This window comes from Ciconia boyciana, chromosome 7, assembly GCF_034638445.1.
Source record: "Ciconia boyciana chromosome 7, ASM3463844v1, whole genome shotgun sequence".
NCBI classification, from domain to species: Eukaryota; Metazoa; Chordata; class Aves; order Ciconiiformes; family Ciconiidae; genus Ciconia; species Ciconia boyciana.
In genome coordinates, this window is record NC_132940.1 from 49,148,801 (window position 1) to 49,163,526 (window position 14,726).

The 14,726-nt window shown below is 43.1% G+C and overlaps 1 protein-coding gene across 4 annotated transcripts in view; it reads right to left on the minus strand.

The window, feature by feature from the left end:
• The window catches only part of PID1 (phosphotyrosine interaction domain containing 1), a 130,551-nt gene that overhangs the window by 35,545 nt on the left and 80,280 nt on the right, over positions 1 to 14,726 (minus strand). For 3 of the 4 annotated variants that reach the window (XM_072868288.1, XM_072868289.1, XM_072868290.1), the window contains exon 3: positions 5,237 to 7,208. In XM_072868288.1, coding sequence (XP_072724389.1) covers positions 6,732 to 7,208 — 477 coding nt within the window. In that variant the 3' untranslated portion in view covers positions 5,237 to 6,731. Of the gene's footprint in view, positions 1 to 5,236; positions 7,209 to 14,726 lie in introns of those variants that run through there. The other variant, XM_072868291.1, reaches the window with a different exon arrangement.

A 14,726-nucleotide genomic window follows, 5' to 3' on the forward strand; every position in this document is an offset into this window, starting at 1 on the left:
CTTCCACCACAGACATGAAAAAAACCAAAACAAACACCCCCCCAGACACCCCCTCCCATCTTTCTAGCAATAACTGGAAATCATGCCTACTGCCTACATGACCTATTGCTAAAATGTTCCTGTGCCAGGCTCGGGCTTCGTCTCCTTAGGCTGTTAGCACAGCGTTAGGATTATCTTCAAATGCACTACCAGGACCTGCTCAGTAGATAGACTGTCACTCCAAGTATTTTTAACACTTCCTCAGTTGTACATTAGAAACCTACTTTCTCACTTCCAGTTTTTTGAAAAGAGCTTGCAGCAACCCACATCTCTTGCTGAGATACACGAGTTGAAGCTCCTCTCTCTTTCAGCAGGGTAATCAGGTATGTAACTACTTGAAATCAACCAACAGATGGAAAAGGAGAACGGACAGTGCCACGCGAGGAGAACAACGAGCACCCGGCTGCAGGCACGTCCCACCAGAACGCAGCAACTTGCTGCTGCTGCGCACACCCCGTGAAGTCCTGGCACTGGGCAGGAGTCCAGCCCGCACAAACCCAACCACCTCCAGGCACTGGCCGTACCCGAGCAGCCCTAACCCCATTGCTGTTGTGGAAGCTGAGCACATCACATTTATTCAGTTCGGTGAAGACTTTCCTATCGCTCACCTGTACTGGGGATCTCTGATGAACTGATCACAGAAAGCTCTCCAACAGTTTATCCTCACTCCTCAGTCTTCACTGAACTGTTTGGTTTCGGGAAGCCCTTTGAAAAACGATGAACGACCCAGGTTTTCACACAGCCAGTTCACGCTCAGACAGCAAAACTCTCAGCCTGGCCATCTCCATTATCCCGTAGACACACACTTCCCTGCTGGGGCCTTGCTGTGCCCTTCCACCCCCCACGCAGCTTTAGCACCCTGCAGCTTTAATCCCATTTGCAGCACATGGTCAGCACGTGCAGCATGTCTCTGCTGCCAACATATTTCACAACCCTTTCAGGGAAGGCACTGCAGAAGGCAGGATAACATCTCTCCAAACATACAACTGTTTTCAATAAATCACTGCATCTGCTTTAACAGCCCTGATCAAAATTAATTACAATCCTAACTGAAGAAATTGTCATGGCACTTACAATGAATTACTGCCATACAAGAGAGGTCTTCCCAAACTTCAAGCTTAGCCTGTGCAACGTAGCTGTAAAAATTCAAACCAGCAGCCTGACCCAACTTTCTTACAGCCTCCTGCAGCTACCCAGCGATTCCTGTCCCAGCCCAGCCTCCTGCAAACGCCGTGCCCCTGGCACAGGCACACAGACTCCCCGCGACTGCAGCAACAGGGACACGCGCGTCTGGCCCGTGTGCCCCGCTGGGGCAGAAGGGACGATCCCCGACTTTCCCCCAGCCTGGCCCCAGGGCAGCGCAGAAGTCATGCCATGGAGATAAAAGAGCCTTGAGGCAACGGGTAAAAGCAGCCAATGACGATCAGTTGTACAATGAAAGGAAGGAAACATTTTAATGGACTTTAACAAAAAAGGAACGTTTAAAAAACATCCTGTATCTGTTTAAAATTACGTTAGAAAAAAGGTATAATGAATGTCCCTATTTTCACAAAAGGATATATTCTCTTACTGTAAACTCTTGGCAGACTGAACACTCTAGTCTACAGGATAACAACCATGCATTTAAGCTATCACTTCCCAATTATACACAAATTAATAATTCACTGCTACAGGGAAAAATGAGCCCAATCATACATCATTCTTACAGCAGCTAATTGGGCATGGAGCGGGCCAGCTCTGGTGGTAAATGGTAAATAATGCATATAGTATATCAAATTTTGCATGTAGATAGACAAGTTAATTTGCTTCCCACTAAAGAAAAAAGACTTTTTATGAAGTAAACCATTTATCTCAACACTAACATGCACGATTGCCTTCACACATACGTCTATCATTACATATGTCCATCATACAGAAAATATTTATTAACAAGCATAATGTTTCGAGATGTGCGTGTGTACATGTGTATGTATATATATGCATACATATGTGTATACAGACACACAGAGAACCTTACAATTCAAATAAAATTCACTGTGAATACATGGATATTGAAGTCTCAAAGCTTCCAAGAATAACATATATATGTAAAGTTTTGTAAGAGACTGATACGGGGTTGCCTCTGTATCAAAGGCTTCTCAATCACATGCCATTTATTTGCAGGTTTTTAGGAAAATTAAATGCAATTCATTGGCAATGTCCAACTGCTTTTTCATGTAAAAATGAAGCCACTCACTACTGGAAAGTTGGGGAGTGGAACCAGCTGCAGAGGAGTTTTTTTGTTTGGTTGTGTTTTGGATGGGTTTTTAAAAACAAAACAAAACATTAAGCTGTTCTTAGGGGCATTTGAGTTTAAAACATGAAAGAAATGACTCTCTGCTTTTCTCCTTCCCTACAGGCAAAAAACCCCATACACATCTAAGCAATTCTCAAGCAACCTGTGCTCATGAGTGCGGTGTGTTGCTCTCTCCATAGCACAACTGCTCCTGAGCTACAATCATTCACTCACAGAAGACTTGGTACGAACAGAAGATATTCAGACTTCAGAGCCTGAAAACTGAACAAACTTAGTCTATATAGAATAACACTTACTTTCTTTTTTTCTTAAGGTAGTTAGAAAAACTATGAAAATCACCTTGACAAAACACCGGTGATGTTGCATATTGATGTTGCGGTGTACTGCCCTAAATATGCTCTCTACTTTTTCTGCAATTCTAATAACACAGTTAGATACTCGACCCTTTTCTACTCTCCCCTACAAACAGAGGAGGGAAAGAAATCCCTTACGTGTTTTCCTGGCTGACACTGAAGGAACTCGTCAACCCACAGCGGGATGCAGTGAGATCCAAAACTGTGCTCTTTGTAGTTGAAAAGGAAAGTCTTTAGCCAACTGGAAGTGACTTCTGATGGAAACTTTATGATTTTTCTTTTCCAACAGATTAATTGAAGGAAAAGTTTAACTTGATGTTTCATTCTGGTATCTATTGGCAACTGATATTCAGTGATAACTGATATGCTCGCAATTTAGGAGTAAAAGCTTTTCTCCTGCATGCAAATGGCATCACACATTTGGTATTGATAATGCAGAGGGATTTGGCCTGAATTCCAAATTATCTAAGGATCCAAACTCATGATACTGATTATTTTTCAAATCTCATGTTTTCTAAGACAAACTGGAGTTCACATTCCCCCATATTCCCTTGCATGTTTGAACCCTTAGAAAATAGCTCGTTCATGTTTCAAAAAGTCTGATTTTCTAATCACAAGGACTAGAATTTTCTCCTTTGTATTTTATTTTTATCATTCAAAATTCTCATGTAACCCACAGCCTCCAAATACTGAGGAATTATTGCAGATGCCACAATATCAAATACCTTTGCAAGAACTCCTCAACCCACTGTAAATCAGTGCAAGGTCAGCAAGGGCTGCACACATGGCAGCCACCTCACATAACGGTCCCTTCAGGGTCCTAATCAGCACCTAGGAACAGATTTCCAAATGCACGTAGGCAACTAGCAAACAGGCAAGCCCTGTGTTCCCCAAAGTATCGACTTCTCTGACACCAAGCCATGAAATATGACAGTCCAAAACCACAACCGAGTAACCTGCATCCCCATCACTGAGCGAGCGCACCGTGGTGCTGCTAACGTCAATGCATGATGCCATGCCCTGTCGTGGAGCATCACCGTAGACAATGATCTGCAGACAAAACAGCTTAAAGTCACACTCTCAGATTATTCCTGTTCTGGGTAACACCACGTGGCTGTGGGCTATGGTGGGGGGAGTAATGCCGTAGCCCAGGGCTCTTGCTGACAGATGCTGCCAGTCACAGATGTGACAAGGGGAGCAGCAAGACACCATTTCAGGGTGTAGAGTAAAAGCGTATTGGAGCAACCCTTGACATTTCTGTCTACAGTTTCTGTGTGTTGCTCCCAAATAAAGCCAGCACTGTTGCAGAAATTCAGACTGTCCTTAAAAAAAAAAAAAAAAAAAAGACAAAAACCCAAACAAAGGTATTCTTTGCATAACCCACACCTGCAGGTGACTTAGTGAGATAGGATCTTTTCAGCAGATACCAGCATGTTAGAGGAAAGATCATGATTAATAATAAAATGATGGCAATATTTCTGTCCAGTTGTGCTCTGGCCTGGACTGCTTGGTGAGAAGGGCAGGCATGTCAGCCAGAAGGATCACACCCACCCCCACGGCAGGAATACACGCCACACTTCTAAGTATTTGCTCCAGAAGCGGAAATCCCAAACCCAAATCATCCACTGTAGTCCCCTGTAGGGCAGGCAGGAGGCTCCTCAGCTCCTGCGTGTCAGGAGGGCTGGTATCTTCCTTCTCCCCCTCCCACACTCGAGCAGCCCTCAGTTAAGAGCTGGGACTCGCAGTCAAACCTCTCTGTTGTCAGCAGGGACATCTGGCTGAGAGGATGAAAATGGGGATTTCACACGCTGATTCACAGCAGCTTTGGTGGCAGAGCATCCAAACAAGTAAAGTAACTAACGCATGCTTACAGCTCTGAGCAAAAGAAAACAATTTGTCAGAAGTTGGAAGTTTTGCCTAATTTTGCCTTTGGTCAAAAAGACAGATAGGTACATGGCAGGACTCAGATTTTTTTTTCTTTTTTTCTGACCAGCATATAGCCCATACATGACCCTCCACTTCCAAATGAGCATTGTGGGAAGAAAAAAATAAATCATTTTTGGAGCCATATTTGGAAACACTGGATCATCCAAAGATTCAGAGAGAAACAGTTCTAGAAGCTGCCAGCCTGGTGTTTTATTCCCCATCCCACCATCTAATGCCACACCTGAGCCACTCTGTGATTTCTGTAAGCAGGGCAAGATACCGCTCCCACTCAGCAGAACTCATTTCAACTGGCCAGGTCTGTGTGTGTGTGTGTGGGTATCTCTGCCACCTCCTGCAAAGCAGAAATTATAAATCACGTCCACACACAGCAAAGTTTTTTTTTTTAAAAAAATCTCACAGCAATAATTTACCTAAATATTTAAAAGAAAATATTTTTAAAATATTAAAGGTAATTCTCATGGAGACTGATGTAATACTAAATGGAAATAAATTAACATTTTCATTCCACTAAACAAAATGAACACAGAACCCACACACATAAAACAAAACCACAGAGTTTGCATTGGAAAGACAGCTTAAAACTCCCAAGCTTTAACTCAAAACATTTTTTTTATTAAAGTATGAATGCATTTATGCTGGAGAATAGTTTACATACATTGTAAAGCAACAAGCGTATTTTCAAGAGGTGTGGGCCCTCCTCAATATGTCTCCATGCTCAATCTACATGCTTTAACACTGGACTCACACATACACTCTCACATACAAACACAGAGACCCACAAAACACAGACATAGAGCTATCTGCTTTGATTAGCTTTCTTTTAAGGCTTCTGTAAGGTGCCCTAGTGCCCCTAACGTTACCATTATCACGAACAAAATTGTATAAAGGAGCAGCATTACTTACAAACTATTGATCTGCTCTTGGCCTTAAAAAATATCAAGTCAAACAAGTTTTTCCTTTTATTTGAGTTTTATTAAACATCTGCATTTAAGAAAGGCATGACTCTCTATATCTGTGGACAAGGAAAGATATGGGAATCTTAACATGAGCTTCTCAGCCAGAACAGATGTTCAAACCTGACTCCTAAGGGACCATTTCCTTTGATCTTTACAGTAACGCAGCCCTGGCTGTGCGACGAGGCACTACCGGCTCCATCCCACCAGGACCACTCGACCAGCAATGCAGAGACTGGTAACACGGAGTTGAGGCTACCATGCTCATATCACTTCAGACCTGAGGTTGATGAGAAGTCACAGTTCAAACACTGACAGACCCAAGTGTCCCTCAACTCTTACCAGTGGGCCCCCTCCTGCAGAGCACATCAGGGTTGGACAATGCACAGATAGCGGTGCTGGCTCGCTGTACCCCTAGCCATCGCGGAGTATTTTTGCCCACCCCTTTTTGGTATCCTGCAGTATATAGTCTGAAACTGCAACTACTGGTGTTGGGTGAAAGACGTGGCAGCAGGTGTATTAAGAAAACAGGTATAATGAATAAAATAAAGGATAGCATATGATATAATGTGTACATACAAGCATCTTCTTTCATTTTTTTATCTGTGAAATGTGAATTAACTGCAGAATGCCAGGCCATTAGTCTAAAAGGCTATGTATGGCTGTCTTAGCCTATGTATGGTCAAAGGATTTTTGTGATGCATCGTGGAGAAAGATTCTTCGGGAACCATTAGGGCTTTCCAGGTCTACTTGCTCTTGTGCATCAGCATCAGCCACCAGCTAGGAATGCCAGAGGAGCAACTAATAAAATTGCCTGACGAGTCTTATAAGACAAACAGGAATGACTCTACTTCATGGTATGCACCTGAACTACAGAGACGAGAAAGGGACAGTGATGGGTGGGTGAGAAAGATGGGGGAGGGAGCTTTTTTCTCACTTTTACAACAGCAGCAGATTTCAATGTAACGTAATTACTTTAATGATGCATATCTGTAGGTACTGAATTGCTCTTTTGATTTAAAAAGCTGGTCAGACAAGTGTTTGTCAGTCCTTTCATTCCCCAATTTCAATTGTTGCTTATTCATCTATCAGCTCGCATTCCCTAGGCCATTTCTGCCTTTGCTGAACCGTGAATTATTTCAGTCAGCCATCATCAGATTCAAATTCATGAGACACTTCCTCTGACGAGCTGTTCCTGTGGATCCGGCCATCACTTTTCATGCTATGAAAAGTCTTCTTAAAGGCCTCCATCATGGCATGGGCCAGCTTCTTGGCCTCCAGCTTGCTCTCACACTCTACAGCATGGCAGTCCATCTGGTAGGACAAGTCATCGTTGATCTCCCGATAGACCCAAGCAAAGATGTTTGGGCTGACGTTGTGGTCAGCAGTGCAGTAGGCTATACGTGCTACCTGAAAGGTATCCATGTGGACTGTCGCCTCACCTTTGAGGTCCAGATGATGCAGCCAGACTTGGAAAGGGCGAATTTCCAGAAGGGCGTTAGCTGGGTAAACATCCTCCCTGGCGAGCGTGTGCTTCTTCCATAATTCAATGACTGGTTTCTCTGTGCAGCCTGACAAAAATTGCATCCCTGTTGTGGAAACCTTACCCAAATATGTAACCTGCAAAGAAGAGCAAAGATAGGTGAAACACAGACAGCAGACTCCGGCGTTGCCTTCTGCCATCCCAGGGAACTTTCCTTTACCTGGTAAATAAAAGCACTCCCCCCGCAAACTCCCCAATTTCCCCATCATCTTCAGTAAAACAGTTTTCAAACTACTTTCCAGATATTTGCTTTTTCAGATGCTGACATCCCCATTCAAACTCAGATGTTAAAAATGTTCAGCCTCTGAGTTTCAAGGGATTTCGTTCTCTTCAGCTCCCCTGGAAAGCCCAGGTTTAGAGCCCATGACTGTACCTCTAAGCTCATGTTAGCAAGTCTAAGTGCCAGTGGAGCAGGCCCCAGGTAGTTGTGATGCTAACTACTTGGTTTTTTTCTTTCTAATTTATTCAGATTATTTATTTGTATCATATTTCAAACATTAATATTAGGGAGACCGAGGCATTGTCAGTTTGATAACGCAAGGCTGCAGGGGGTCAGAAAAGCATTGATCATGGCAGAGGATTTAAAATTGTTTGAATGTTTTTTTCCAAAGCAATCCTATTTTTCCACCACTTCTGCTGTTTCTACTTAAGTATTAAGCCAGGAATAGCTCAAAGCTGTTCAAAACTCTATCTTTGAGCAGGGCTGAGACATTTATTACACCAATTTAAGACAATGTGCTGTTAAAAGAATCTAGTAATAAATCTACCTTAACCATATCATCTCTGTGCTTTTCTGTCTAGCTCTTTTGAGTAAATATCCTGTTATCCAATCTGCACAGGAAAGCAAGGTGTTTTTAGTGCCCTTACTGTATTTTGTTCACCAAAAATCAAATTCACTGAGAGGTCCATATCAAAATTCTCTATTAAGCCTGTGCAGAAACATTCCCCTACTGTGCAGCTGCTAAAGAGGCTTTCTTCCACTTACAGCTGAATGGAAAATTATTTTATCTGGGAAAAGGGGTTTTCTCTAGAAAAGACAGATCAACGCCACATAAATACAATTATGCAGATTATTCTGTTTATTGCTCTTGTCAGAACGGTGCATTTAAGAACAACTATATGGAAACAAAATTGTTTCTAATTTGCCTCTTGCAGCAGTAACTGCTTGAGACATAATCTTGTGCCTCTTGCTGGATGTCTTATAACCTCATGTGCATTTTACTCAAGGCGTTTAGAGAAAAAAAAAAGTAATCACATGCACTTTCCAAACTAATTTCTTCAAAATTATGTATTAAACACACAATATCAGCTATTTTTGTTTTGTATATGCTTTAAGAAATGCAAAGAAAAAATAAGAGATTTCCACATTTAAACACATTAAAAAATCACACCCACAAAGAATACAGGATTTGTATTCCATGCAAACAAAATTTTCCACAAGAAAAATATTTTGCTGCAAGCTTCATAGGTTTTGTTAAACTCAGAGACCTAAATTAAGCCATAATTAAGGAAAAAGCTTACAAAACATTATTGGAAGTCCGTGTGGCTTAATCACGCCTGCCAAAAAAGCAATTTCATAGCATTGACATTTCAAAATGGGAAGTCTTATTCTTTGCCTATAAATATTCATGCTTTGCACTGGGAATATGTTAAATCTTATGAAGCTTTACATTTTTTGGAACAGTGGGAAACGCAACAGTTAGAACAGTTAGCAAGGCAAGACCTACCAGTGTTTTGCTTTATTTTATTTTATTAGTGATGAGAGTTGAGTTCCCTAAAGTACTGCGGAATAACTTAAAATAAAACCTCAGAGCTCATAGTGCCAACTAAACACATACAAACAGCGCATACAAGACCAAAGAGGAATGTGTCTGCAACATACTGGGGGGAAATTTCCACATATATCCACAGTCATATTGCTTTGAAAAGATCAAGATCGGTTTGCAAATTTGCACACTCAATATATTCTCCAAAGGTTCGCTCAGCACCATTTCATATTCACAGGCCAGCTAACAAAAGACTAACACACACTGTAAATTAACTGAGCATTTGGGGTTAGAGTCAAAGCCCATTGCAGTAACAGAAGTCCTTCACTGACTTCAAAGAGATTTGCACAAAGCCTTTAAACCCCGAGGAACAGAGAATTAGCCTCTTGCTCATGCACTTTGTCACTGCCCAAATAGAGTTTTGAATTCCTGGCCACAAGAGAGATGCTGCCATCACTGCAACATTTTGTTCCCCCAGCCACTGTTTGGAGAAGACCAGTATCACTTGGAGCATGTAGAAATAAGCACCTCTCGTTAGTGCAGAATAGTAAATGCAGGGAATTGTTTCATTATGGGCTTCTCTGCAAGAGGAAGCTGTTGACAGCACATGAGCCGCCCTGTCACAACAGCATGAGGAATGGGAAAGGAGAAGAAAGCCAAGACAGCTACATCCCACCTGCCTTTGGGTCTGCGTGGCAAGGTTTTGGTAGTGGGGGGGCTACAGGGGTGGCTTCTGTGAGAAGCTGCTAGAAGCTTCCCCTATGTCTGACAGAGCCAATGCCAGCCGGCTCCAAGATGGACCTGCTGCTGGCCAAGGCCGAGCCCATCAGCAACAGCTGTAGCACCTCTGGAATAACATATTTAAGAAGAGGGGGGAAAAAAAAAACCTGTGCAAACACAGCAGAGAAAGGAGTGAGATGCGAGAGAAACAACTCTGCAGACACCGAGGTCAATGAAGAAGGAGGGGGAGGAGGTGCTCCAGGCGCCGGAGCAGAGATTCCCCTGCAGCCCCGTGGTGAAGACCATGGTGAGGCAGGCTGGCCCTGCAGCCCATGGAGGTTAACAGTGGGACAGATATCCACCTGCAGCCCATGGAGGACCCCACGCCGGAGCAGGTGGATGCATCCGATGGAGGCTGTGGCCCCGTGGGAAGCCTGTGCTGAAGCAGGCTCTCGGCAGGACCTGTGGACCCATGGAGAGAGGAGCCCACGCTGGAGCAGGTTTGCTGGCAGGTTGTGACCCCATGGGGGACCCACGCTGGAGCAGTCTGTCCCTGAAGGACTGCACCCGTGGAAGGGACCCACGCTGGAGCAGTTCATGAAGAACTGCAGCCCGTGGGAAGGACTCATGCTGGAGAAGTTCATGGAGGACTGTCTCCTGTGGGAGGGACCCCACGCTGGGGAAGAGTGTGAGGAGTCCTCCCCCTGAGGAGGAAGAAGCGGCAGAGACAACGCGTGATGAACTGACTGCAACCCCCATGCCCCGTCCCCCTGCGCTGCTCGGGGGGGGGGAGGAGGTAGAGAATTCGGCGGTGAAGTTAAGCCCAAGAAGAAGGAAGGAGTGGGGGGAAGCCGTTTTAAGATTTAGTTTTTATTTTCTCATTATCCTACTCTGATTTGATTGGTAATAAATTAAATTAATTTTCCCCAAGTCAAGTCTGTTTTGCCCGTGACGGTAATTGGTGAATGATCTCTCCCTGTCTTTATCTTGATCCATGAGCCTTTCATTATATTTTCTCTCCCCATCCCAGCTGAGGAGGAGAGGGACAGAGTGGCTTTGGTGGGCACCTGGTGTCCAGCCAGGGTCAACCCTCCAGGCCCACTTAGGAAGCACCATTATGGGCCTTCCCCAGCAGTTAGCCCTGCTGAGCTCGGTGCTGCAAATTCACCCCCAGCACACAGAGCATCACCTTCTCAGCACGGATGACTCCCAAGTGATGCTCGGGACACCTCCGGCAGCTGAGGAGCAAGACCAGAGCAGGTTGTCACATGGGAGTGCAAACTGAGTTTAATGTTCTCTCTGTTCCTTCCCTGCCGCTGACTGCAACCCCCTGTTGGCCATCAATCCATGCATGGCCTGCCTAAGTGCGAAGTTACGAAAAAATAATGCATTTCCTTACAAATAAAGTATTTGTATTTTACGAAGAAAAGCAGTGAATTACTCTGAAAGCAGCCAAGGCAAAAGTAACTAATAAGAAGGATGGGATGATGGCTTGTTTACCAAAATGGGACGTAATGGTCTGATTTACTGTCCCAGTTCTGTCACAGTATAACTGTGTAGGAACTTTTGGAAAGTTGCTTCCTTTAACATCACTTTGCATCTCCATTATATAAATTTCATTTTCCTTTGAGGACACATTCATAAATATTTATAATGTGCTTAGACATTACAACAAGGAGTTCACAGGAGAGAGAATAAACAAAACCTCTGGTTTAGAGTCTCTCCTGTACTGTGTCTTACATAGAAACATCAACACCTACTAATGCTGTTATTTTTTGTTTCTTTTTAAACAAATGATCATTTTTTTCCTAGTTGAGGTACAAGCATTTCACAAGAGTAGCATTACCAAAGTGAAGACAGATGTCTAACATTTCATCACTTCATGGTCCCCTGCTAAATACAGAACAGGGATACAGGGGCTGGCAAGACATCTTGAATATTTGATGCAAAAACAGCAGCATCCTGTTCAGAACAAAGTCTTCTTCATGATTAAATATCATCTACATGTTATCCATTACATATTAATCCATCTGGAGATGGCCAATGTAGTAAATTAGATATTAACATTTGCAAAATTGCAGGGATGGTACCAGTATGAACTAAAACCAGCAAAAGATGGATTTATAGGGCACTTCTCCCTGAGCTCTCAGTTACAAGGTTCTTCCACAAGCAATGCTCCTGCATCTCGACTTCTACCTCATCACATCTCACAGCACACTCACCTTTATTTAAATGCCCAGAAACCACTGAACACACATCATTAGAGTAAAGCTATTACAGTACAACCATCTTCCTTTCCGATTTCCAAGTTTGCCAATCAAAGATCAAAGAACAGCTTATTCCTTCCATTATCAGATGGAGAAGAAAATTATTCTGAGGCAAAAATTCCCACTGGTGGTCTTTTCCATTAAAATCAATGGTGTCTCATCAGTGTGAAGCCAGCAGGAAGTATATAAAAAAAAGAATTTAATCTTTAATACTCATAAGAACCAGCTGTGAAGGGCACAGAAAGACATCATTATTATTATTATTATGTGTGCATGTGCAAATACACACTGAAGAAGTGCCTGAACAGAATCAACTGTATAGCCTTGCTAACTAGAGAGTAGTCATTGACAAGGACTGGCAATAGCCACAGCTCAGGCTGAAAGCCGCACCTGCGATAAACATAGCTCTGACCATCAGCCAAAGATCACCAGGACTGAATAATGCTTTTCCTTCCTCCAAAACACTGGACAGAGGTCACCTAGCAGCAAAGATCAGTCCAGGAAGATGACTTATTTGTGACAGCATGGCATGTCCTATAGCAAGTGTCATCCTATAAGCACCGAGACCAGCCGCCGCGTTCCCTCCTCTCTAGCCTCAGCGCAAGGCAGAGTAGCCACAGGTTGGTTGTAATGTGTAAATTATGATCAAGCTGTTGCAGCCTTTACTTGTTTTGGACACTGTACTTTAAGTGAGAAAAGGAATGGAAAAGCCAGCTCAATGCCACTGTGTTAACCTTAAGCAATAAAGGCATTTCATATCATATTTTCTTCCGGGGTAGGAATATATTTCTTTATGGCACTTTCAGTCCTTTGGTTTGTGTGTTCCATCTTTCCCATGAATTTCTGGAAGATACAACTCACACCAACTTCTTGTGCATGTTAAAAATTATCCACATTCCTTCCAGCCTTTCTATGGCAAACTAGCATTTTCCATCTGATCCTTCGCTCCCTGGCAAGCCACTGTCACCCAACATGACATGAAATACACTTGTGGTTTCAGCAGTTCTGTGCTTGCAAACATTCAAACCTTTAGCAGAAGCCAAGATGCTCTGAAGAGCTCCTTATTTCACCCTAGAGACTTGCCAACACCAGTGTCACTATCTGACAAAACTGTCCTCAACAGAAAAATGCCGTGCCTTTGCCCTTTCATAACACAGCTACAGCCATCTGACGTGTAGAGATGTCTCATGTCAAAGGACATGAAGATTAATTGATGTCATCTTTCAGGAACTGTCTTGGACACACAAAAACATCTGAGTATTTTGACATTGTTGTTTTCAACCCCTTCAGTCCAGTAACGTATACTGAAAATATCTTTTAATAACTAGGGTCAAGAGCTTACCAACTTTGAAAAGACCAATATAGCAGCTGCCATGGACATTTTCACTTCTAGCACAGCATGATTTGTCAGAAGTAATAAGGGGGGGTTTTACTTTCCATACTCAATTCTTTTCTTTATCATTGACCTCACACTGTTTACTTGCAGCTCATATGAGATAAAGAACAGCTTAGCTCCTGCATGTGTCAATCTGACTTCCCTATGAACCCTAAGCCCATACTGCTCCTAACTCACGAGCCTCAGTTGGGCACCTAAAGTTAGGCAGTCCAATTTCTTTTTCTCCCCCTGTTCCCTATCCCCGGTCCACAGACTATCATTGCTCCAAGAAAGCAGATCCAAGTTGTAAAGATCCATAATTATTACCATTACGCAAGGGCAGATGCTCTCTTGGCACAGGAGTCTGGCATGGGAACACGTACGCACACAGGACTCTGGGCTCTCTCACTATTCAAGACCATGATCAAAGGACCGTATGGAAAATTAACTACTTAGTTATTTCTTTAATATAAGTATTTCTTCCACACCAGATAATGAGGGTCTTTGTCAACAAAATTAACAAAGAAAATGAAAAAATTAAAACAAATAGAGCACAGAACTTGAGCCAGCAGGTATCTACTCTGCATATTTGCAGTCACCAGAGGATGCCCTAGAGGATCTTGAATCTTATGCAAATCTTAGTAATAGGTGACTATCTCTTATGTCTGTGTTTTAAAATAAACATTCTTTTAGCCTCAAATCTGGTCTAGTTACAACTGATTATGTTTGATCCAAGACAGTAAAATATTCCTCACTTAAAGGTGAGGCAAGCAGAGGCAATGAGACATTTTCTTCCTGAAATCTGAAGACTTTCTCCTATGGCAACTTCAGGGCATGTGGTAATGAAAAAACAAATGGAAGGGTCCGTGTCAGGATGCACAGGTATAGACCCCCTGGTCAGCAAGTAAACTGCCAGCTTGTCCCGGCCAAGCAAGAAGTACCAGCCTAAAGATCAAGTACACTCGTAAAAATATTTAAGAGGAATACAGAGGAGACTTGAAGAAAGGAGCAGCCAAAAAGAGGTTTGGGAGGATGTGTGCATGTCTTGTTATGAATTGCCGCTGGAACACAGATAAACATGCAGACGTTCTCTGGGTTAGCAATACAAAAAACACATGCAGGACAAGAAAGCCCAAGCTTCACCCAGCCTCCATGCGCATATTGTCGTGGCCAGAACAAAGCAAGCTCCATCTCCACATCATTACCAGGTCTGGAAAACACTGCGAGAAGCTGCTACTTAGAAAACCTGTGCTCAGGCCTCCCTGTGCCCCAGCAGCCGGCCACACCACCAGGCACCAGGCTTGGTGAAGTCCAAAGCTGTCTAGATACAGCCCCATACCCTCCAGTGCCTCCAAAAGGCATCAGAAGATTGCATTAGATATGGTGCTGGTGGATCCCAAACATCACCTTTTTTTAGTTCAGAGACAAAAATAAATAAATATATATGTAAGAAAAAATAAGATTAAA